The sequence below is a fragment of the Vipera ursinii genome (assembly GCF_947247035.1).
Source record: "Vipera ursinii genome assembly, chromosome: 9".
Taxonomy (NCBI): Eukaryota; Metazoa; Chordata; class Lepidosauria; order Squamata; family Viperidae; genus Vipera; species Vipera ursinii.
In genome coordinates this window covers 20,623,836-20,648,443 of record NC_139523.1, presented here as the reverse complement: position 1 = coordinate 20,648,443, position 24,608 = coordinate 20,623,836, and the positions used below count along the sequence as shown (strand labels likewise).

The 24,608-nt window shown below is 48.6% G+C and overlaps 3 protein-coding genes across 5 annotated transcripts; 2 read left to right on the top strand and 1 right to left on the bottom strand.

Annotated features, from left to right (window-relative positions):
- Window positions 1–1,228: 1,228 nt before the first annotated feature.
- On the top strand, window positions 1,229–5,934 carry LOC310644565 (zinc finger protein 576-like). 3 transcript variants are annotated; one of them, XM_083369699.1, is made up of 3 exons: window positions 1,229–1,622; window positions 2,572–2,770; window positions 3,532–5,934. In XM_083369699.1, the coding sequence occupies exons 2-3, from the start codon at window positions 2,578–2,580 to the stop codon at window positions 4,047–4,049; spliced, it is 711 nt and encodes a 236-aa protein (XP_083225825.1). In that variant the 5' UTR covers window positions 1,229–1,622; window positions 2,572–2,577; the 3' UTR covers window positions 4,050–5,934. The 3 variants fall into 3 exon arrangements, with proteins under 3 accessions (XP_083225825.1, XP_083225826.1, XP_083225827.1); XM_083369700.1 differs by lacking the exon at window positions 1,229–1,622 and adding an exon at window positions 1,747–1,854; XM_083369701.1 differs by lacking the exon at window positions 1,229–1,622 and adding an exon at window positions 1,802–1,897.
- A 1,909-nt stretch (window positions 5,935–7,843) lies between these two features.
- On the bottom strand, window positions 7,844–12,659 carry LOC310644561 (interferon-gamma-inducible GTPase 10-like). Its single transcript, XM_083369694.1, has 3 exons — window positions 12,243–12,659; window positions 10,127–10,825; window positions 7,844–9,099 (listed from the first exon to the last, which is right to left on the bottom strand). Exons 2-3 carry the CDS (start codon window positions 10,816–10,818, stop codon window positions 7,935–7,937), a joined length of 1,857 nt encoding a protein of 618 aa, XP_083225820.1. The 5' UTR covers window positions 10,819–10,825; window positions 12,243–12,659; the 3' UTR covers window positions 7,844–7,934.
- On the top strand, window positions 12,501–20,659 carry LOC310644562 (interferon-inducible GTPase 5-like). Its single transcript, XM_083369695.1, has 3 exons — window positions 12,501–12,670; window positions 14,202–14,845; window positions 18,580–20,659. Exons 2-3 carry the CDS (start codon window positions 14,253–14,255, stop codon window positions 19,781–19,783), a joined length of 1,797 nt encoding a protein of 598 aa, XP_083225821.1. The 5' UTR covers window positions 12,501–12,670; window positions 14,202–14,252; the 3' UTR covers window positions 19,784–20,659.
- Window positions 20,660–24,608: the final 3,949 nt, after the last annotated feature.

Genomic DNA, 24,608 nt, shown 5'->3' with positions numbered 1-24,608 from the left:
TCGGCATACATCAAAATGAAATTTCGTTGCATACAGCTCTCAAAGGGTCACCACCTCCGATATATACTCCATATATATACCAAACCCAGTCCTTAAATCTAGTTTCTGCCAAATAGATCTGTATTCGCCAAATCTCCCATAACTACATAAATACGCCTATACAGGTATGGAAGCAACTTTTTTGCCTTTTGACTCTTGGAAATTCCATTGCACTTAATGCGACATAATCCATAAGGATAAGGTTATCCAGAAGTATTACTTTAGCTGTTCCGAGAGAAAGTTCTACTGTGCCTATTAAGGCCTCCACCGTTTCAAAAAGCAACAGCCATTGTAATCCCACGCCCTGCCTGGAGGAAATTTCAGTTGAAATGCACCATAAACAAACTGCTGCAACAATTTGATGCAGTCCCAGGTTTATAAATTAACTGGACTGAATCTTTACCGCTTCCGAACTTTTTTTTTTTTTAAAAAAACACACCCTACGCGGTTCCTTCGTCATCAGATGCCGATTCTTATGGAAATAAATCTTCCTAATATGTAACAGACACAAGATGTTCCTGAAATACAAATAATTGCAAAATTACTCTTACTCTTATTTCCTGTTTGTAGCGGTACAGGAAAATGGTCTTAGCAGATGAAATGAACGGGATAGAATTCCCACGGGAGAATATCCTTTCCAGCACGTGCAATTTAAAAAGCAGGAGCATCGGTGGAAAACTGAACAGGACGCTAGAGCGGACGGCGCCTGCGCGCCTCGTTTAAAACGTGCACAATGGCTGGGAATCTCGCATGGCTACGCGCATGCGCAGACGGCACAAGCCGGCGGAACTCTCTGAAGCCCAGCTGCGTCTCACTCATACAGGTCTCGCGGTGCTTTTGCAGAACGCTTTCTGTGGTGCGCGTGCGCCATTGCTCGACCCCTCCTCCTCCTCCTCCTCCTCCTCCTCCTCCTCCTCCCTCGCGAGGCTGTCTATAATATTGCCTTGAAAAAAATTACCAGAATTTATGAGACCTGGCCCAGAGACTGAGCGCCGGAAGCTTCCGCGCTTCCCTAAATGTCTTATTGGTTTGGTGTGACAAATAATGCGCGGCAGTCCTTGGCGCACGGCGCAAGTCAGAGTAAGAATTTCGTGCAGGCGTTTGGAGCGGTTCGCCCCACGGCAAGCGGGGGCCTTTCTGGAGAAGGAAGGGCCCCTGACCGAGGCCTAAGGCGGAGCGGGGCGGTGTGGGGAGGGTAACCGAGGAGCCGGCAGGGATTTGGGGCAGGTCTCCTGGTTCGGAGGGCCGCAGCTGGAAGGGCTCCCGATGGAAGGCTCCGAGAGCCGCTGGGGCTTCAACCAGAGGCGCCTGGGAGGGGTGGGCCGCGGCAGTAGCGGCGGGCGGGCGAGCGAGGGACGGCGAGGCCAGCAGCAGCAGCAGCCCCGGCCTGGCCTCGGCGTGGGCCGGCAGAGAGGCTCGTCCGGGGCTTGAGGCCTCGATCCGGTTGCCCAGCAAGGCAGAAGGCAAGAGCCTCTTTCGAGGCGAGGCCTTTTCTTAACGGGAAGCCGAGAGGGGAGGCTGAGCTGAGGGAGAAGCCCCTCGTCCCTCTCTGGGCAGGAGCCTTCCAGGCCCTTCCGCGAAAGGTAACGCAGCCCGCCGCTTCCTCCGTCTCTTGCTTAGGCCCGCCGCTTCCTCCTCCTTTTGACAAATTGATGGTGTGTGTGTGTGTGTGTGTGTGTGTGTGTGAGAGAGAGAGAGAGAGAGAGAGAGAAACACAGCCCACCTTCTACCTTCTGGATCTCCCGCGTTGAGCTTGCTTGACTGCTTGACCCGAGAAAGGAGAAAAGGCTCTTAAAAGTTCCTCTTAAACTTGCTGTAAGAGGAAAGAGATCAAAAGGGTCTTTGGGGGGGGGGGAAGGTACGATGTGCTGGAGCTGAATTACGCAGGGGTGGTGGTGGTGGAGGAATGGGAAATGTGGATATTTGAGGCTCTAGAATTGGCACAATGTCCTGTAATTAACCTGTAAGGCAGTGGGAGATGAAGCCCAACGTGAATAGAATAATAGAATGAATAGAACAGAACAGAATAAATAGAATAGAGTGGAATAGAATAATGGAATGAATATAACAGAATATATGGAATGGAAGAATAGAATAGGAGAATGGAATGAATAGAATACAATAGAATAAATAGAATAGAAGGGACCTTGGAGGTCTTCTAGTCCAGCCCCCTTGCTCAAGCAGGAGGACCTATACCAGGGGTAGGCCACCTCGGCTCTTTTATGACTCCTGGACTTCAACTCCCAGAATTCCTGAGTCAGCATAGCTGGGATTCTGGGAGTTGAAGTCCATGAGTCATAAAAGAGCCGAGGTTGCCTACCCCTGACCTATACCATCTCAGACAGGTGAATGTCCAGTCTCCCTTTAAAAATCTCCAGTGATGGAGCGCCCACGATTTTTGTCAGGAAGTTTCTCCTCAGTTCCAGGTTGGTGTTCTCACGTGCCTTTAGAAAGTCTCCATTTGTGTGTAGATGGGTCTGGATGTTTTTTTTTTGTTTTGTTTTGCTCACTACTTGTTTTCGCTGGTTACAGGAAGCGATGGCTGAACCTTCTGCAGTTGGCAAATTGACGTTGGCTGAACCCTTTCTTAAAAAGGTGTCAAACTTTAACAGTGGTGCATCCCCATCCCAGAAGCATCTGCCAGCGTATAAACCAGGATCTCTTCGGAGAGATGAAAACATTGCAGTAATGCCAGCAGAGGACAAAGAATGCTCTAAGAACACTGGCATCTGTGAGTGTTGAGTCTGGTCCTGGATGTCAGGATTTCTAGCAAGTTATAGTTACATTAAGAGAGATGGTGTAGTCCCCAACCTTTTTCACAGCAGGGACTGGTTTCTGAAAAAGACAATTTTTCCATGGACCAGGAGTTGGGGGGAGGGAGAGAAGGAGGAGGAGAGAGAGAGAGAATGAGAGAAAGTATGAGAAAGAATGAGAGAATGAGAGAATAAGAGAGAGAATGAGAGAGAAAGAATGGAAGAGATACAATGAGAATGAAAGAGAGAAAGAATGAGAATGAGAGAGAATAAAGTGGGGAGAGAGACAGAATGAAAGAGAGAGAGGGGGGGTTAGTGTCAGGGTTACATTACAAGTGAAGCAAGTCATCGCATTCGTTTAGTGAATTACCTGGTTGTTAAGCGAATCAGGCTTTTCCCCCACTGACTTTGCTTGTTGGAAGCTAGCTGAGAAGGTCGCAAATGGCCATGATCCAAGAACGCTACCACCATTGTAAATAAATGTCAGTTGCCAAGCGCTTAAATTTTTATCATGTGACGATTACAAGTGTGAGGATGGTCCTAAGTCTTTTCTTGTAATTTTTAATGGTTGCTAAATGAATGGCTGTAAATTGAGGGCTACGTGTAGGTGATTCAGTTGTTTCTTTGCTGCGGTACTGTCATACTGTTATACCATTGCTTGTCTTAGAATCTGTAGATTAAAAGATGTACCTGAATAACTTTATACCCACTGCTGCCTCTCCTCCCTCTCCATTTCTAGATAGCTTGGGTGACAATCAGTGCTTTCACTGCCTGATTACCTTCCCTGACGAGAAATCCAAGGAACGGCATATGAAGCGAGAACATCCAGAGGACTTTGTTCAGGCCAATTTGCGGGATGCCCTGTTTGTCTGCTTCATTTGTAACAAGGCTTTCAAGAGTTCCCGGGCACTTATCTGCCATCAGCGAAGCCACGCCACGCCCTCACCCTGTGATTACAGCGACTGCTTGCACCCCGTCTTTGGCTGTCCTGACTGTGGCCGCCGTTTTGACCAGCTGGCCAGCTATAAGCATCACTGCCAAGGCCAGGCGGCGGGCCATAGCTCGCCTCATCAGTGCCCCGATTGCGGCAAGAGTTTCCGGCAGATTTCCAACCTGCGTCAACACCAGGTTTTCCACCGGCAAACCCAGGAGTTGCTACCCTCCTGGCCCTATTCCTGCATGGACTGTGGGGAGAGTTTTAGCCACGAGGCAGGCTTGCATGAGCACTATATCCGCCATGCTCGCGGGGAGCTCTAGCAGTAGCACTAACCAGTCCTTCTGCTCCCTGGGTCTGGGTGGGGAATGGAAGGCACAATGGACATTGCTGCCTGGGATGGAGAGCCATATTCCTTTTTTGGGGGGAAATGGAGGGCGACTTTAGAAAGATAACTCAGAACCTGTAAAGCCACATTTCCCTAACTTCAGCGTTTTTCAGCCTTAGCAGCTTTTAAGCTGTGTGGACTTCAGCTCTCAGAATTCCTCAGCCAGCATATAGGTCGTCCTCGACTTACACAACAGTTGGGCCCAGAATTTCTGTTGCTAAGCAAAACACTTGTTCAGGGAATTTTGCCCCAGTTTACGACCTTTCTTGCCAGAGTTGTGGAGGGAACCGCGGCAGTGGTTAAGTCAGTAGAAAGGTGGCTAATTGAATTTGGCTTCCCCATTGACTTTGTTTCTCAGAAGTTCACCAAAGGGGATCACATGACCCTGGGACATGGCAAACCATCGTAAATATGACCCAGTTGCCAAGCATCCGAATTTTGGTCATGTGACCACGGGGAGGCAGCAATGGTGGTTACGTGTGAAAAATGGTCATTTTTTCCCCCAATGCTGTTGCAACGTCAAATGATCATTAAACGAATTGTTGTAAGTTGAGGACTATCTGTAGCTGGCTGCGGAATTCTGGGAGTTGAAATCCACACACCTTAAAAGCTGCTAAAGGTGAGAAACTCTTTCCTAACCTAAGGACAGAACAGGCAACGTTCGTAGTTGGAGATACTGTCACCTAATTCTCTTGTCAAGCAACCTTCACATCTTAACTGGTATCTATACAACATTCCCTCCCGCCCCCCCTTTGCTGCTCTGAAGAGCAAAGGAGGATGATCACGCTGAAAGGCACAAGATGCCAACGCTGAACTCAACTCCTTTGAGTGCCGACTGCAAATATCGGCGCCATCATTTGATAGGGATAACTGCTTCCCAGTTGTCAGCTATTTCAGGAAGTTTATATCTAATAAACGTAGGTTACACTGAAATCATGTTACAGCCTCATCACAGGGTATATCAGTCTACTGAATTCTCGGGATCTTAACTGCCAAGTAAAACGCAGCATATTCTGCAAAGCAGAAGAAGGTTGCGTGCATAGCTTGAGTATTCCAGCAATGTAGTTGCAGGTCTTTAAAGATGCAAAATTGCTGCAGATTTCTAATTATTATTTTTTAAATGCGCACGACAGATTGAAGACCCAGGGCTTGGGAGTGAGCCTTCTGAGATAAGAGACACGTATTGTTGAGTTCTGTACACGTGAGAATATTGTTAAAAATTCATGCTGTAGAGAACCATCAGAGAAATGTGAACCAAAACGCCCCTCCAAACCCTGTACACCTTTTCAGGAAACCCATCAGCGCAAGTAACCTTGTGTTATAAAATGAAGGGACCCTGGAAATGTCACTCTCCATCCTGACAAAACTACATTTCTTGGCTACCTTTTCTGGTCATTTAAAGTGGCTTCTGTCTTGAGATAGTGGGATAGTCCTTGTGATCCTGAAAATGATCAAACCTGAAATTGTTTTTGCAATGGTGTTAGTGAATCTAGATTTTAAATGTGTGAGATTGGCTCAGAATGAAGTAAATCCAAGCACTTGTCAAGTTTGGTCCCATGCAAGACTATTTCCTCTGGCTTCCCTTTTCTGGAGACTTAAGGTGGAGAGAATTTTGAGCAAAAAGACCTTTTTAAGCTGAAGTTGCTGTGGGTCGAGGCCTTTTGCATGTAAATTTACACATTCTGCAAGTGATCCTATACATGTACTGCTGTATCTTGGGGGTGGGTTATGCTTCCTGGCACTTTATTTTTCCTTTGATATTTTATTGTATAATGAAATATAAAAGAGGGTAAGAAGAAAATAAAAGAAAAGAACAACTCCTTGTTGGCAGCCGTCTGGGAAGGTCGCAAATGGCAATCGTGTGATTTGGGGTGCTGCAATTGTCGCAAATGTGAGCTGCATGGCCAGGTCCCCAGATTGTGACCGTGTGACCTTGGGGAACTGCAATAATCTTATATGCAAGCACCGGTTGTAAGTCGCTTTTTCCAGTGCTGTCGTAACTTCAAACAGTAGCTACGTGAATGATCATAACTTGAGGACGACCTGTATTTGTACATCTTTTCTAATAGCAGTTTTGACTTCCCATCTAACTTGAGTTGCTATATTAATTTCTGCCCCAAGTACTGGATGTAGTGGTCAATTACCAAATTTTGTCATCCAAACGAGATTCTTCCCAGCACCCGGTAGTTTTGAGTGTCACAGCCACAATGCTTTTGCATCACTGAATACAATTTGCTGCAAGTACGCTGGGCAAATATTTTGTAGAAGCCAGGGGGATTTAGACTGCGCTGCCTGGCAAAACAAATCGAGATGAACAATTTAAAAAAAAAAAAACAATTAGGCAAGGCCTGACCGAGGGTGAAGATTTCAGAATTGAGTAGCATACTGTAGAAGGGACGCAGTGGCTCAGTGGGTTAGGACGCTGAGTTTGTTGATCAGAAGGTTGGCAGTTTGGCGGGTCAAATCCCGAGTGCCGCATAACAGAGTGAGCGCCTGTTACTCGTCCCAGCTTCTGCCAACCTAGCAGTTCGAAAGCACGTAAAAATGCAAGTAGAAAAATAGGGACCGCTACGGTGGGAAGGTAACAGCATTCCGTGCGCCTTTGGCGTCTAGTCATGCCGGCCACATGACCACGGAGACGTCCTCGGACAAGCGCTGGCTCTTCAGCTTTGAAACGGAGATGAGCACCGGCCCTTAGAGTTGGAAACGACTAGCACGCATGTGCGGGGGAACCTTTACTTTACTTTTAGCATACTGTAAACAAGAATGATCAAACCAAGATTGTACAGTAAATTTTAATTTGTCGTGCAGCAAATTACAAAGAGGCAGCTGTTTCAATTAACTTGTGGCATGGCTAGATGTGCAACATGTAGAGCTTTTCACTGCAGTTTTCGTTGTGCGGCAAACAGCAGACGATCCCTACCACTGACCAGTGTTTTTTTAATAACTGTAACATCACCTACTTCCAGGACAAACAAATGCAAACAATGACTTATTTCAAATCTACAAAATAGAATTGTCCTGGACAGAAAGCAGCTATCTAAGCAAGTGTACATCTGGGAAATTCCAAGAGGTTTAGGCATAGGGCGTGCTTTTCTGAACAGGCCAAGCTGTGTGAAGCCTGTCCTAAGGTGAGATATATTTCTCCCCCCCCCCCCCCGAAAAATAATAGTTTCCACTATGTAAGACCAGTACTGTAAGCCAGGAACCAGGATCCTAGCAAGTAAGCAAGCATTTGATTTCTTTGTAACAGGAGCAGCTTTGTATAAACGTGTAATCGGTATTTCTCAACCTTACCAACTTTTAAGATGTGTGGACTTTCAACTTCCAGAATTCCCCAGCCAGCCATGCTGGCTGGGGAATCCTGGGAGTTGAAGTCCACACATCTGAAAAGTTGCCAATATTGAGAGACGCTACAGTGTAAGTGTGTATCAGCATTGCAAAGGGGTTAAAGGCTTAGCGCTGGCTTTCCATTCTTTTTAAGTGTCTACAGCCAAGTCTTTTGCTCAGAAAGCCTCCATTTTTGGTTGCTGGATCCTTCCAAAAAACACTTATCATCACACACACACACACACCCCAGACACTAGACCAAGCAATCTTTGCTCTTGCCTCATCGTGTCCTTTCACAGAGATGCTCCCGTTATTTTCTTTCCCCTGCTTTGAAAGTGGGGCAAAGAGGTTGCTAGCCCTGCCTCTTCCCCCCCTTCCCCCCATCCATCTCCCCTCCCGTTATTTTCTTTCCCCTGCTTTGAAAGTGGGGCAAAGAGGTTGCTAGCCCTGCCTCTTCCCCCCCTTCCCCCCATCCATCTCCCCTCCACCTCTAGTCCTCCGAGAAGGCTGCCAACAGCAGCCTCTCCGCATCCCCGGACAGTTCCATTACAGCTTGTTGCAGCAGATTGTAAATGTTCTCCAGAGAGATTGTGTCCTCCATTTTATTTCCTCGGCCCCAGTAGGGCATGTAGCTCCAGGCCCAGCTGCTCCACGAGGGAGACTTAACTATGAGGGTGAGCACGTCGGTGGGTTGCATGGGCCAGGCAAAGCGGCTTTGGATCCCTGCCTGAAGCTGGTGGGCTGTTTTGCCAGTGCACCGGGCTGTGTTCTCGACAGATACTTCATCCAGACCAAGGTGGATGCAGAAGCTGCCGATGATGGTCAGGAGCTGCTCAACCACAGTCTCTTTGAGATTGTCCACAGAGGAGAGGCCAACTTGCAAGGTCTTCCCCCACATGTCCCTCATCAGCACTTTGCTCTTGAGCCTTACCAGCTGGGAGAAGACGGTGGGGATTGCTCTCCTCAAGGCCTTCCTCTTCAACTCAGAAGCCCGGCTCTGGAGTTCTTCCCGAAGGAGAGGCAGGTCGTAGGCTTCGGCTGTGAAGGAGGAGACCAAGAAGACGGGACAGTCAATGCCGTCGTTCTTCAGAGCTTCGACGCAGCTCTTCCGGATCTGCTCCTGAAGCGTCTCCTTCAAGTTGGGTTGGTTTCCAGCTTGGGCCTCCACGTCTACGTCTATCTTGTTCCTCACAAAGAAGGACTGTTTCCCCTCTGAAGCAATAATTTTGGCCAAGCAGCTGTGGATGTGCTTGTAACGCTCGGAGGCCACCAGCAGGAAGACGCTGTAGCGGCTGAAATCCAGGCGCTTCACGTCATCCTCCATCAATCCCACGCCTGGCAAATCCCAGAGGTACATGTTAGGGACGAACGGGAATGGGTAGACTGTGGCTCTCCGGGTGGTCTCCGCCACTCCGGTGGGGGCCGCCTCTTTCTCCTCAGAGCCTACTCTTCTTAGTGCATTGATTAGAGAGGAGTTTCCTGACCCTGTTTCTCCAATCACAGCTACATTCAGATGGATCTGAGTGGGATTGGCCAGCAAACCCTGGATCACTGTTGGGACTTCAGCCAAGGTGCTGAACTTGCAAATCTCAAGTAGCTCCTTGACCATCTTTTGACTTACTGCAGGGAAATCCTTCAAATTTCCCTCATGGTGCCTAGGAGGAACAGAAATATACTGTAAATATATACATTGTCTTCCTATAGTTGTTAGCTGCAATTAGAGATAGGATCACAGTCAGGATGCATCAAGAACCCAACACTGACTTTCTCAGAGACTACGCTGGGCATGTCCAAATAATGTCCATGCTATCGTAGCATTCTTCTCCCCTTTTGATGTTTAACTCTCATTATTCTATCTTTTTAATTTTTTAAAACCTATTTTTTAATTTTAACGTTAATTTTTATACATTTTATTGGCTATACTGTACACCACCCAGAGCCCCTCTTTGAGAGAAGAGGGGTGGTTTAGAAATATGAAATATAAATAAATATAAATAATTGAAAGATTTTGCTGGAATGTTTTAAATTGCCATGTAAAGATTTTACCTTGCTTTCGACAGTTTCAAACAGCAACAAGTTGAAGTGACAGTGGTGGTGAAAAAGAACTTTATAATCAATGCCTTCGCAGTGCCTCTTAGTCATGTGATCGCCTTTAAAAGTACCGTATGTGTTGTTCTATGCTTGTCCTGTTTCCCCCCCCCCTTGCACAGCAGGAAGATTGAAGAGAAAAGGATTATGAGAGACTAAGCAAATGGAAAATGGAGATTATGGTTGTGGCTTCCAGTCCTGAGTATGCTTGGGCTGTTGGCACCACTGCATTCCTTTAAATATGTATTTCTCACTGTATGTCTGCTTACTCTCTTGTAATCCCTAATTATCCCAGCACCAGGATGAGCATTCCAAAAGGCAAGGGACCAGGGAAAAGGAAAACAGTCACGGTCACATGATTTCCCACTTGGCAACCACTTTTAAAGAACTTTTTCTACTTTCTTTGATAATATTCTATTTTAGCATGTTTAGTTGACTTCCATATAGAAAACAACTAAGGAAAAAAGGACATTAGCTCAACAGACTAACGTAAAAGGGCAGAATGACATTGTACAGATATGCAAGAGTTGGGACACCTTTTCCAACCCTGGAAGAAAAATCAAAATGTTCTGATCTAACCTTTGACCTCTTTACCTTTTCAAGTTGAGCACTTCTCCTTCCAACGTGTCCTCAAAGCAAGCGAAATCGTATCTCTCAGTCTGCAGCCCAGACACCAGGAAAATCTTCTGGGCCTCCAAGCCATCCTTGGTCAACGTCTCAGACAACTCCTTCCGGATCCGGTTCATCTGCTCTGCAGGATTGTATCTGTATTGAAGGCGCCTTCTAGCTGTGTGGAGATCCAGGTCAATCTTGGTGCGAACCAGAAAGAAAGGTTTCTTTTGCTTGATGGCCTTAAGGACTTGAAGATGAACGTCTCTCAAGCCCGTGGTTCCTACCACCATCACGAAGCAGCGGAATCGCTGTAGGTCCCCCAGCTTCTTCAGATAGGCAGCCGGTGTCTCGTTGGCCTCAAAGCCAGGTAGATCATGCAAGATGAGGTGAGGGAAGGTGGGATGAATGTGGACCTCTGCAGAGAGTGAGGGCTGTGGGGGTTTCCGGAAGTAAGTGGCAAGGTTCGTCGCTGGGCAAGGCTTGCTCAGTAGAGCCTCAACCAGCATGCTCACCCCTGCACGGTGTTCTCCTAGGATCCCAACCTGGACCTTGAAGGAGTTCAAAAAATCCAGCAGTTCCTGGATTTGAGAGGCAGCTGCGAAGGATTTCTGGGCCAGATATTGAACCTTGCGGTTCCTCAACTCTGCTTCGTCTAAATAGGGGAAGCTGGCCATGGCTGAGCTGCAGGAATAGAAGAGAGGAAGTGAGTGTGGTCCAGGCAGGAGCCTTCTGGCGAGAACCCAGGCTGAATCTCCTTCACACAACCTGACGCAGCCATGTATTGCAGCGTCTCTCAAGTTTGTCAACTTGACGATGGGTGGACTTCAACTCCCAGAATTCCCCAGCCGGCATGGGGAATTCTGGGAGTTGAAGTCCACACATCTTCCCAACGGTCAAGGTTGGGAAACACCGTGTTATGGCATTCCACTCCAGATGGGGAATTCTGGGAGTTGAAGTCCACAAATCTTAAAAGTTGCCAAGGTTGAGACACGTTGATGTAATGAAATTCTTTCTCCGGCCTCATCTTTGCTTTCCCACTACTATACCATCGCCCTGCGCAGGACAAACATCAAGCTGCCAAGGAGAGGAAAATCCATTGCTCAACCCTTGGGATTTCTGCCTTTTCCCTTTCAGTCAAAACCTGGCAACACACTTCCATCAAAAGCCACTGGGCAATGGGTGTGTGTGTGTGTGGGGGGGGAGCAGAGGGACCCCAGTAGATGGAGTTTACAAAGTTCTTCCTTGAGAGGAGTTCAAAGGGCTCCTAGTCAGGGGTAGGCAACCTTGGCTCTTTGATGACTCGTGGACTTCAACTCCCAGAATTCCTGAGTCAGCACGGGTGTTCTCTGAGCTTGTTTTCTTGCAGACGTTTGGTTACCCCTAACTAGGTAACATACGCAGTGCTAGTCAGTAAGGACTGTTGTTTGCTGTCCGTTCTACATCCTGGTCTCTTGCCTGTCTGGGTGGGTGGGTGGGGGTGGCCTTAGGGATTCTTAGGGGTTCAAAGGCCCTCCCGCTCCAGTTGCTGCGACGCCGCTTCGTCTTTTGCCCGGCGATCCCTCCCTCCCAGGATCCAGTCCGCGATCGGGAGGAATCGAAAGCCACACCGCGTCTCGACCGCGCCTTAAGGGCCGCCGTACCTCCCGCCACCACGAGGGGGCAGCAAAGAGAGGGAAGAAGGCCTATCCCAGGGGTAGGCAAACTCGGCTCTTTTATGACTCGTGGACTTCAACTCCCAGAATTCCTGAGCCAGCATAGCTGGCTCAGGAATTCTGGGAGTTGAAGTCCACGAGTCATAAAAGAGCCGAGGTTGCCTACCCCTGGCCTATCCTTTCGCTGCCCTCCGCAGGTCGCCCGCAGTTTTGCAGCTCGCATCTGGCAGGGGGTTCCGCGGGCTTAGCCGGGCTGCCTGCCCGCTGTTATTGGGGGAGGTCCGAGATCGCGCCCTCCTGCCTTTCCAGGGGACCCCTCCCCACCTATACACACACAAACACACACACACACACACACTCACACACAGACACACACTCACACACACACACACACACACACACACACAAGCCCCACTACCCCGGATTTGCGGGAAAGCGCCGCTCACCTTTCCTGCCCAGGGGTCCGGGAGCCGCTTCGCCTCCGTCGGGGCCGGCCAAGCAGAGGCCCACGGCCAAGTCCCCGCGTGGGCAGTCGCGTCCCCCCCTCCTTCTCTGGCTCCGCGCGGGGAGCCTCCGAGGCGCTGCCTGGGACGGCCCGAGCAGCAGCAGCGATCCCGAAGCCGCTTTCGCACCCTTCTCGCCCGCCCCGGCTGCTGCTCGCACCGCGCCGCCGCAAAAGCCGCCCCTTCTGACGCGCCGCCGAGGGCGGAAGAGGAGAGGGGCGAGCCGAGGAAGGGAAGCGGCCGGAGGAGACCCCAGCCCGGGAAGCCGAGCCAGCGAGGGAGGGAGGGAGGGGGGTGGTCGCCGGACGCCTCGCTGTCCCGGGAATCCGGACGCCCGACCTGCTCTCCGTCCTTCCAGGGACGACCCGCAGGTAGGTGGGCAGGAAGGGCGGCTTTGCAACGGCCAGATGTGGAGGGCCCGGTCTTTCTCTCTCTCTCCCTCCCTCCCTCTCCTTCCCTCCCTCCCTCTCTCTCTCCCCCTTTCCCTCTCTCTCCCTCCCTCTCTCTCTCCCCCTTTCCCTCCCTCCCTCTCCCCCTTTCCCCCTTTCCCTCTCCCTCCCTCCCTCTCTTTCTCTCTCTCTCTCCCCCCTTTCCCTCCCTCCCTCTCTTTCTCTCTCTCTCCCCCTTTCCCTCCCTCCCCTCCCTCCCACTCTCCCCCTTTCCCTCCCCTCCCTCCCTCTCTTTCTCTCTCTCTATCTCCCCCTTTCCCTCTCCTCCCTCCTTCCCTCTCTTTCTCTCTCTCCCCCTTTCCCTTCCCTCCCTCCCTCCCTCCCTCTCTCCCCCTTTCCCTCCCCTCCCTCCCTCCCTCTCTCTCTCCCCCTTTCCCTCCCCTCTCCCTCTTTTTCTCTCTCCCCCCTTTCCCTCCCCTCCCTCTCCCTCTCCCTCCCTCCCTCTCTTTCTCCCTTTCCCTCTCCCTCCCTCCCTCTCTCTCTCTCTCCCCCCCTTTCCCTCCCCCTCCCTCCCTCCCTCTCTTCAACCCAGGTTGTTTGAGCCATGAGAATCCCGAATGCTCCTTTTCAGTGCTTGGGCTGCTCTCGGCAGCTCCAGAAAAATCCCCCTCCCTGCCTCTTTCTAGCATCCCCCCGGCTAGGTGGCCTCGTAGAGAACCGGGTTTCTCTGACTTGGCAACTCTGAAGGTGTTCTGGTGGACTTCAAGTCCCAGAATTCCCCGGTCAGCACGAAAGCCAGAAAATAAAAAGTCTGGCCTACCTGTTAAAACGCCAGGCTAGAAACCAGGAACCGGTGAGTTCTAGTGCTGCTGGCAGCCAGGCTACTCTGCGTTTTCCAGGCTTTCAAAATAAAACAAAACTTTGGGCCGGTCACTAGGCGACGGTGAATTCTAGTTCTACCTTAGGCATGAAAGCCGACTGGGAGGCTTCGGGTCAGTCATTCTGTCTCAGCCCAACCCACCTTGTAGAGGGATTGTTGTGGGGAAAACAGGAGGAGGAAGGAATATTAGGTATGCTTGTCACATTGATTTATTTGCAAAAAACAGTAGAAACAGGATAAAACCTTTTTTAAAAAAAATCCCTGATTTGGGTGGTTGCATCATGGCCTAATTTGAAAATGTTATGATTTATTAGTCTTGCTGAGCAATGTAAAACAGAAGAAGCTTGAATAAAGAAAAGAATAATCAGCACTTTTTCTTTTTCTTTTTTTGTAAGGGAAGTGAAAATGTACCCATCCCAATTTTTATGGGCACGCAGTGAAATTGAATAAAATTATTATTATCCTTGTTGTGCTCCAGGCCTGAGACCAATTGATTTTGATTTGGTAGTCAACATTGGTGACTGAGCGCTGCTTAAACTATGTATAGCCATGCTTAAGATTTGATTTTAGCCTAAAAATAAAATAAAAAAGTCATTTCTTCCATTCTGACCTTTTTATCTTTCCTTCTTGAAGGGTTTACAGTCTGCTCAGAAGAGAAAATAATTTCTTTGTCAACAACCGAACATGTCCTTAGAGACCTCGCCAAACTCTGCTCCGGGTTCCCCCGATTGTGGGGACGTTTCTGTCATCTTTGTGGGAAAATCTGGAGTCGGAAAATCAGCTCTTCTTAATGCCGTACGGGGGTTGACGGAAGATGATGTTGGATCGGCCCCCGTGGGGGCTCCGGTGAAATCTGAAAAGCCCATCATGTACACTGACTCAATTTACAGCAATTTACTTCTGTGGGAGCGGTCGATGGATGGCAAGGGCCACGCGGATCAATGGATGAGAGAGTCTGACTTGATTGTATTGGTGACTGAAGACGAGTTTGACGATTCTCACGCCCGCCTGGTGTTGGAGGCCCGGCAGGCAGGCAAAAAAGTGTACTTTGCCCGGTCCAAGGCTGATCTGGAACTTCACACGCTCAAGCGTTTGATGGGGCAGCGTTACAATCGGTCGGAAGTCCTCCAGACCCTCCGGGAGGCCTGTACCGAATCCCTGGGGACCCTCCCTCTGGTGGACCCCTTTGTGTACCTGATCTCTGCTTTTGAGCCTGGTGCCCTGGATTGCCCCCATCTGCGAGAAGATTTGCTGAAAGACCTGCACCTGTATGAAAGGTTGGTAGGACAGCCGGCCGACAGAAAAGTGGAATTGCTCTCGAAGGAAGGCGAACACAACGTGTCCCAGGATAATGTCTGTGGGGATTCTCGGTCATCCAGATCATAGTTGTCCCAAAGATGCTTTTTCACGAGGCAACTGGACTTTCTGGGCAACCACTTCGCAAATGCACCGCACAACATAGGAGAACAAACCCATCAGGAACAAGAGTCAGCAGTCCGTCTGCATTTGAAAGACAAAGGCCGCTCTTTCAAAGACAACAAAATCCACATTTTGGACAGAGATGACTGCTCGTTTGAAAGAGGGTTCAAAGAGGCCATCTAGGTCAAAACTGAACAGCCCTCTCTCGGCAAAGGGGGAGGGATACGACATCATCTATCTCCAGTCTACAACAGGGCTTTTCAACTTTTTCACCCATTGTACCACTTTTAGGATATGGCAACATCCGAGTACCACCAGTCGCCTAGCCAGGTGTCAAAAACCTGACAGCCCTGCAGCTTCAGCCGTCTCTCGCTCAGGCTTCTGCGGTGCTACCACCAGTTCAGCTCATTCCCCTCCCCCGCTACCACTTTTCCAGGATGGTCGCGTACCACCTGCTAGGTGCCAATGTACCACAGGTGGTACCCGTACCACTGGTTGAAAAGCCCTGGTCTACAACACAGTCCTTTCGGCAGCTCCAAGAAGGCTCCACACCCGTTTGCACTACTCAGGTGCCCCCGAGGACACAGGTAAACCTCCACGTGGCCTCAGCTGCTCTCTAAAAGGATGCAAATGACCAGCTGTCTGCAAGGAGCATAAATCCTTCCATTCTCCACCATCCAGTCAGAGCTGAAGAAGATTCTAGGATGAGAAGCGAAACGTCTTCAAAGAAAAACAAGACAGTCCAGTTGCCTCCTGGAAAAGCACCGCTGGGACATCGCAGGATAATGTTGTAGGATCCAACATCACCGGAACCAGAGGTTTTGTCTTCCAAGCTTTCAAGCACATACTGGAGCCCATCCTCGCGGAACGTCTCTCTTGCCAGAACATGTGTGTGAGAAGATTGTGAGGAAAGTTGCCCAAGGATGGGCTCCAGCACAAGTCCCAAAGCTTGGAGGACAAAACCCCTGGTCCTGGTGACTGACCCAGATTGGATCCTGGAATCGCTGCCTCTGAGTTCTAGTCAAAAGTCTCCCAATGCACTAACATCCTCCTATTTTCCATAGCTCAGGGTTAGGCAAACTTGGCTCTTTTAAGACTCGTGGACTTCAACTCCCAGAATTCCTGAGCCAGCATGGGGGAACTATGGCCCCCTCATGACTTGTGGACTTCAACTCCCAGAATTCCTGAGCCAGCATGGGGGAACTATGGCCCCCTCATGACTTGTGGACTTCAACTCCCAGAATTCCTGAGCCAGCATGGCTCAGCTTGGAAACCTCCCTTTCCCCTCAGCATGGCTGGCTCAGGAATTCTGGGAGTTGAAGTCCACGAGTCGTAAAAGAGCCAAGGTTGCCTACCCCTGCCATAGCTGATCCCCCTGGATCACTTTCCCAGGCTAAAATTTCCGAGGCTGAGAAAGGGAGGATGGAAACACCAGTGCCCACATTCAAAGAACTCCTGAGTCTGCTTTATAAATGTTGCAATCAGTTGTCATGTTGGGATAATGGTTGTTTGTTTTAGTATTAACTTCCTTGGTGCTCTGAGTTTGTTTGGAGATATTTCATCATGCAACCAGGTAACGTCAACAGCCCGAGTAAGTGTGGAGTTTGCTCCCTGTTTATGTACAGTACAGATAGTCTTTGACTTACGACTGGTCACTTCAGTGACCATTCCCAGTTACAGTGGGTTCTCCCCAATAGGCACCTTTGACCTGGTTCTGAAGTTCTGACAATGAATGTGACCGCATTTCAGCCGCCCAGCAACTGGCCTGCATTTGCCTGTGGTCACATGATTGAGATTTATATTTTTGCTGAAAATTGGCGTTTCCTTGTGGTGTTTGGCAAAAACCACCTGGTAGCAAACAATGGCTTCACTTAATGACCGCTGCAAAAAAGGTTGTAAAATCAGATAGGTCATGGAGATGTTTATGACAGTTGAAACTGACAGCTGCAATGGGCAAGGACTATTTGTAGCTTCTTCAGCCAGTGTTGGTGGGGTTTCCAGTTTTCCTCCTCTGCAGTTCCTTGATTAGGCTGTGGGTTCCTCCTTGGTTGTCTGATGTTATTTCCTGCTTATCTGGGTGTGGGTTGCTAGGGAGGATATGTTCTGGACATCTTGTTTCCTTCTTAGCCTCTTATTGTCTCTTTCCTCTGTTGTGTAAACATGGTTGATCTGCAATGTGACAATGAATAGAGTAGAGTAGAGTAGAATAGCAGAGTTGGAAGGGACCTTGGAGGTCATCTAGTCCAACCCCTTGCTCAGGCAGGAAACCCTATACCATTTCAGGCAAATGGCTGTCCAGTCTCTTCTTAAAAACCTCCAGTGTTGGAGCATTCACCGCTTCTGGAGGCAGGTTGTTCCACTGGTTAGTTGTTCTAACTGTCAGGAAATTCCTCCTTAGTTCTAGGTTGCTTCTCTCCTTGACTAGTTTCCATCCGTTGCTTCTTGGCCAGCCCTTGTGATGTTATGTTAGAATGTAATGAAACATCTGCAGGCAGACATCCAACTCTGAGAGCATTTTCAACCTTGAACTACAGGGATTCTGTTCTATTAGCTGATTGACTTATATCAGAGGTAGGCAACCTCGGCTTGTGGGGAACGTGGACTTTCCTGTTTGGGATATCATTTGGAATTAGATTTATTTCTCTTGAGTAGAGGCCGTGCTCAACTTACGACCACAATCCAGCCCCAAATGTCCATTGCTGGGCAAGACACTTGTGAAAATGAGTTTTGACCCCATTTTACGAAACTTTCTTGCCAGAGTTGTTAATCGCTGTAGTTAAGTTAGTGACACCGTTGTTAAGTGAATCTGGCTTCCCCTTTGATCTTGCTTGTCAGAAGGGGATTGCATGACCCCAGGACATTGCGACCGTCATAAATATGAATCAGTTGCCAAGTGTCTGCATTTTGATCATGTGACCATGGGGGTCCGGCAACAGTTTGAAGTGTGGAAAACGGTCATAACTTACCTTTTTCAGTGTCATCGTAACTTTGGATGGTCGCTAGACAAACTATAAGTTGAAGACTACCTGTATGTTAGAGAAGAGCAAATCATTTTGTGGGTCCTTTTGGGGGAAGCTACTTTACGCAGTGGCTCAGTGGGTTAGGACGCTGAGCTTGTCGATCTGAAGGTCGGCAGTTTGGCGGGTCGAATCCCAAGTGCCACGTAACAGAGTGAGCGCCTGTTACTCGTCCCAGCTTCTGCCAACCTAGCAGTTCGAAAGCACGTAAAAATGCAAGTAGAAAAATAGGGACCGCTACGGTGGGAAGGTAACAGCGTTCCGTGCGCCTTTGGCATCTAGTCATGCCGGCCACATGACCACGGAGACGTCCTTGGACGAGCGCTGGCTCTTCGGCTTTGAAACGGAGATGAGCACCGGCCCCTAGAGTCGGAAACGACTAGCACGCATGTGCGGGGGAACCTTCACCTTTACCTTTACTTTAGTTTCCAAAGGACTTTGCAATGCATATTTCATGTTTTGTCTGCCTCTGTTTCTCCCGCTTGGGTTTACCTTTCTGGCATTTAACCCTGACACAGGATTATAATCCAGGCTCTCCACCCAATCCTCTGACCGTCTCTTGCCTCTTTCCACAGGACGCAGAAGCCCACCCGGTTCAGCTTCGAAGAGTTCAGTGAAAAAGAGATTGCCGAGATCCAGGAAGCCTACGAACTGGGAGGCCTCTCTGAGGTGGTGACTCGAATCCAGTCCAGTTTGGAAACCATCTGGAACACCCAGCTGGATATTGCGGTCACAGGAGAATCGGGCGCTGGAAAATCCACCTTTGTTAATGTCTTGAGGGGCCTGAGCGATGAAGCGGAAGGGGCGGCCGCAACGGGAGTGACCGAGACCACAATGAAGCCCACCTCGTACGCTTATCCTGGGCACACCAATGTCATCCTGTGGGATCTGCCCGGTATAGGAACGCCCAACTTCCAGGCTGATAAGTACTTGGAAATGGTGGAGTTTCCCCGTTACGATTTCTTCATCATTCTGGCTTCCGAGCGGTTTAAAGAAAACCATGTTCGTTTGGCCCGGGCCATTGTCCAACAGGGAAAGCAGTTCTACTTCATACGCACCAAGATAGACAATGATTTGGACGCTGAGCGGAGGAAGAAGAATCCACCCACGGAAGCCGAAGTTCTGGAGGTGATCAGAAAGGACTGCCAGAGTAAGCTTTCCAAGGCTGGGCTGAGCAATGCCAAGGTGTTCCTTCTCAGCAATTTTTACCTGGAAAAATTTGACTTCCAGGCTTTTGAGGAAACGCTGGAGCAAGAATTGCCCGCCCATAAACAACAGGCTTTTCTCCTGTCTCTGCCCAACGTCTCCACGGCGATCATAGAGAAGAAGAAGAAGGTCCTTCAGCAGGAGATCTGGAAAGTGGCCTTGGTTTCCAGTTTGGTCGCTGCTGTCCCATTGCCGGGTCTGGCCTTCACCTGTGATGTTTCCATTTTGCTGAAGAAGTTGTCCAGTTACCGGCAGGACTTTGGCCTCGATGCAGCATCTTTGTCCCGACTGGCTGAACGATCTGGGAAGTCCATGGAGGTCTTGAGAAAAGAAGTACACAGCAGCCTAGGCCGTAGCATCAACAAGGACGTGGTGGTCAGTTTGCTGGGAAAGGCCACTGGAACAGGCCTGATGGTGGCCAACCTTTTCCTCCATCGCTTCCCGATTTACGGAGCAGTGGCCTCGGGGGGTATCTCCTTCCATACCACCTACTCCATGTTGAGGCAGTGCCTGGAGGAGCTTGCTACTGACTCCCAACGCGTTCTTATGAAGGCCTGTGAAAGCAGCGTCTGATGCGGCTATCTGGTCCCCTCCAACTACAGTTCCCATCATTCTCAGCTGGTCTGGTTTCTGGCTGCAGGAGAATGACTTTCCTTGTTCCCATTTCTGATCTTCCCTGGATGTCTTGTTGTGGAAGCTCCCTCGCTTAGCATCTATCACTAACAAGCTACTCAGCCAGCAATGTGGCCTGTAAAATCTTGAGGACTAGGAACCAGTGTTTGCTTTGACTGATGTTCTGGAGACCATGTTTAGATGAGCCACTTTGTCTCAGAAGGTTCCACTGGCCCTATAATTATTGATTTAAATCTATTGCCCCTCCCTCTTCTGGCATGGACATACTGAGTTTGAATGAAATTTAGGGTTTTTGTGGCAAATTACTGCCCTAGCCTTGGGATGACTAACCAGAAGTGTGGAAATTGGAGGGGAAAGAAGGGGCATAATATCAAATCATACTTTCCAGAGTTAGATTCCTGTGTAAGCCATAGAGCTGTCCAGTGGGAAAACTTAGTTGTGAGCATAAGGGCTGAATCTTAAAATTTCCCTGTTGCTTTATTTATGGAGACGCTCCCTTGGCTTGCCACTAGGGGGCAGTGCTGTGTGTTTATTGGAATAAAAAAAAGTTGGTCACATGGCTGGCTGAGGAATTCTGGGAATTGAAGTCCACACTTGAGGTTGCAAGACACTTGATTGAGATACATGTTGAATTGCAATCGATGGGTGTCTTGCAGGGGCGTGTGTGTGTGTGTGTGTGTGTGTGTGTGTATCAAATGTATATAAAATTGCATGCTGTGCAAAGGATCGAACAAGACCTTTCCCTCTCTTGTTTCCTCCCATGCTGTAGAAATGTTTCTCAAATGCCATAAATAAAAAGATGGTAGAGAAATACAATTATGTCTCAATTCTTTGAAGTGCCATGTTGACATCATTGGAGCAGTTTAGTCGTGCCTCCTAGATACGGTAAATCTGTCAGGGTGAATGCCCTCATTTTACTGCTTCCCTGTTTGGTGAGGGTTAGGAGAAGAATGAAAAATTATTCTGCTGCAGTGTGAAGGCTGGATTTTGGCAGTGCAACCTTAGGGGAATTGCTTAGGGGACACCTCCCTCCCCAAATAGGCTGTTGGTCGAAGCGCAACTGAGCAGCTGCTCTTAAATCAGATTTATGTCTGCTCCTAAGCCAAAGAAAATTTAAAATAAGATCTTTCTAAAGCAAATTCCAGTCCCAGAGGAGCAACTGCTGTCCCATTGCCGGGTCTGGCCTTCACCTGTGATCCCAGAGGAGCAACTGCCAAGAAGTGGGGCTTGCTTGATTTCAGATCATGTAGACTATGCTCCTTGGAAGCGCCCAAGCAACATTTCCTATTTGTAACTAACTGCACAGTGTTGCCAACTCACCTTAAGCCTCAGGAGAAAAGCAGATTGTGAGATTAAACTGAAACGAAAATAGAGCAAAGTGGGGGTGGCAGATGGGAGGAATACCTCATCTCTGCAAAGACATTATGTACAGGGACAGATTCTAGAGCCAAAATGGAAACCTTCCTGGGCCTTGCACAATTTGTGGGTCAAAAGACCCTGCTATTTCTTGGGCCTGGGGTATGCATCACACTAAATCGTGGCATGATAACAGGGTCCTGATTCCCTCCGGTTATGCCACCACCCATGGTTTACAGGCCACAGGAGTAGTGTTCATACAATGTTCTGCCTCAGTCTACGTGAGTCCTTGTTATGCTCACAAGGAGAAACACCTCTTCCAAGAAACAGGCAGGAACCGCAAGAAAAAACCAACCCCCTTTGATTTTCCCAGACCTGAGTCAATGTCCAAGGCAAACAAACACAGTCCACAGAAACTCAATCCTCAACATGAACGGTTTCCTTCAGCAACCAGCACCTCCCACACCTTCCCTTTTATAATTCAGCCAAGGTGTGGCTTCCTAATGCCTTCTCCTTTGCCTTTGGAGCCGCCCCGTTGCATTCCTCTGTCCTACTCGCTTCTCTTGCTGGCGCTTTCGTGCATCCTGGATTTGTCCCAACTGTTCTTCATCACTGTTCAACTCAAGATCCCAACACAGCTGTGTCTCAGCCTGAGCACAAGTAGAGGGGCCAGGCTCCTCATCCGACTGTAAGTCTTGGAGCTTCCCAGAGCCTTCCTCTGACTCTAATGTCACTTCAGGCCCCTCCTCCTCCTCCTCTGATTCCTCAGACTCAGCTGCCATTGGCTGGTGACAAATCACAACATACAACACCACCCAAACTAAACATATCACATGGTGGCTTAATGCAATAGTGCAGTGTATGCATTCAGAGGATTGCTAAGTGCCCATGGCGGTCATCTAGAGATGCCAGAATTACACCAATTTGTTCTTCGTGCAGGGAGATACGGTACTCTACGATCATAACATGACTCAAAGCAAGCAATAGTTAAGAGTTCATTGTCTAAACTTGTGGAAGTTGTTTGGACTGGAACTTGGAACTTGTTATGACAACCTAATTCATAACATTCTTTGTGGTGTTACGGACCCAAATTCTATCACTTGACATTTCGAGATGGTATTTTGACCAGCCATAAAGATATTGGACTGAGCAGCTGCTCTTAAATCAGATTTATGTCTGCTCCTAAGCCAAAGAAAATTTAAAATAAGATCTTTCTAAAGCAAATTCCAGTCCCAGAGGAGCAACTGCCAAGAAGTGGGGCTTGCTTGATTTCAGATCATGTAGACTATGCTCCTTGGAAGCGCCCAAGCAACATTTCCTATTTGTAACTGCACAGTGTTGCCAACTCACCTTAAGCCTCAGGAGAAAAGCAGATTGTGAGATTAAACTGAAACGAAAATAGAGCAAAGTGGGGGTGGCGGATGGGAGGAATACCTCATCTCTGCAAAGACATTATGTACAGGGACAGATTCTAGAGCCAAAATGGAAACCTTCCTGGGCCTCGCACAATTTGTGGGTCAAAAGACCCTGCTATTTCTTGGGCCTGGGGTATGCATCACACTAAATCGTGGCATGATAACAGGGTCCTGATTCCCTCCGGTTATGCCACCACCCATGGTTTACAGGCCACAGGAGTAGTGTTCATACAATGTTCTGCCTCAGTCTGCGTGAGTCCTTGTTATGCTCACAAGGAGAAACACCTCTTCCAAGAAACAGGCAGGAACCGCAAGAAAAAACCAACCCCTTTGATTTTCCCAGACCTGAGTCAATGTCCAAGGCAAACAAACACAGTCCACAGAAACTCAATCCTCAACATGAACGGTTTCCTTCAGCAACCAGCACCTCCCACACCTTCCCTTTTATAATTCAGCCAAGGTGTGGCTTCCTAATGCCTTCTCCTTTGCCTTTGGAGCCGCCCCGTTGCATTCCTCTGTCCTACTCGCTTCTCTTGCTGGCGCTTTCGTGCATCCTGGATTTGTCCCAACTGTTCTTCATCACTGTTCAACTCAAGATCCCAACACAGCTGTGTCTCAGCCTGAGCAGGAGTAGAGGGGCCAGGCTCCTCATCCGACTGTAAGTCTTGGAGCTTCCCAGAGCCTTCCTCTGACTCTAATGTCACTTCAGGCCCCTCCTCCTCCTCCTCTGATTCCTCAGACTCAGCTGCCGGATCCATTGGCTGGTGACAAATCACAACATACAACATCGCCCAAACTAAACATATCACATGGTGGCTTAATGCAATAGTGCAGTGTATGCATTCAGAGGATTGCTAAGTGCCCATGGCTGTCATCTAGAGATACCAGAATTACACCAATTTGTTCTTCGTGCAGGGAGATACGGTACTCTACGATCATAACATGACTCAAAGCAAGCAATAGTTAAGAGTTCATTGTCTAAACTTGTGGAAGTTGTTTGGACTGGAACTTGTAACTTGTTATGACAACCTAATTCATAACATTCTTTGTGGTGTTACGGACCCAAATTCTATCACTTGACATTTCGAGATGGTATTTTGACCAGCCATAAAGATATTGGACTCTGGTGGATTAGAGAAGACTTCTAGAGAGACATTCTGGCTGGATTCACACAACCTCTTTAACCTGACACTCTAGATAAGGAAGCGCAGTTGCATTCGCCTAACGTGATAGTCAAGCAAAACCATAGGATGGTTTAATGTAATACCTGATTTATTTATTTACAAGTGTTTGAACTGTATGTCTCTTACTCTTACTCTAGGTCATTGTGGTTCGGTAAATGACACCAAACTGATGGTTAAGGCAGCACATAACTTCTTGGGGCAAGCTGAATTACAAATGACTCAACATCAACCGTTTTTAACCCAGTTGAGTGATGTTGTCTGAACCTCAGCCTCCTTCCGTTAACATTTCAAGTAGCTAGTTAAAGTTAGGTTTCCAGAGAAGCTGCTGTCAGACTAAAATTGGCTGACTTACACCTTAAAAGCCTTCCAGGAGTTATTTTGGAGAAGACCTGAACATCAGTTGAGTGCGGTTGAAGGGGCCAACATTTACAAGATTTCTTGTTTGCTTGTTGGACAGATGGTTAAATGTGTTGCAATTTAACTGTCTGGTGTCTGAAAATACTGTGCCCTGTGGTCTAACTGAACGTAAAGGTTGACTCAGCCTTCCACCCTCCCGAGGTTGGTAAAATGAGGATCCAGACTGTCGGGGTGGGGGCTTCTTGGTGCTCTCTCAGCTTGCTTGATTTCTTGCAGACGTTTCATGACCCAAACTAGGTAACATCATCAGTGCTTAGTAAGGCGTGCAGTTTGCCGTCAGTTTATATTCTGGGGGCTTGCCCTGTCAGTGCTGGTGGGGCTGGTCTTAGAGATTCTTCAGTTGGGCTGTTCACTGTTAGCTCTGGGGCAGTTCCTTGATTGGGATATTGTTTA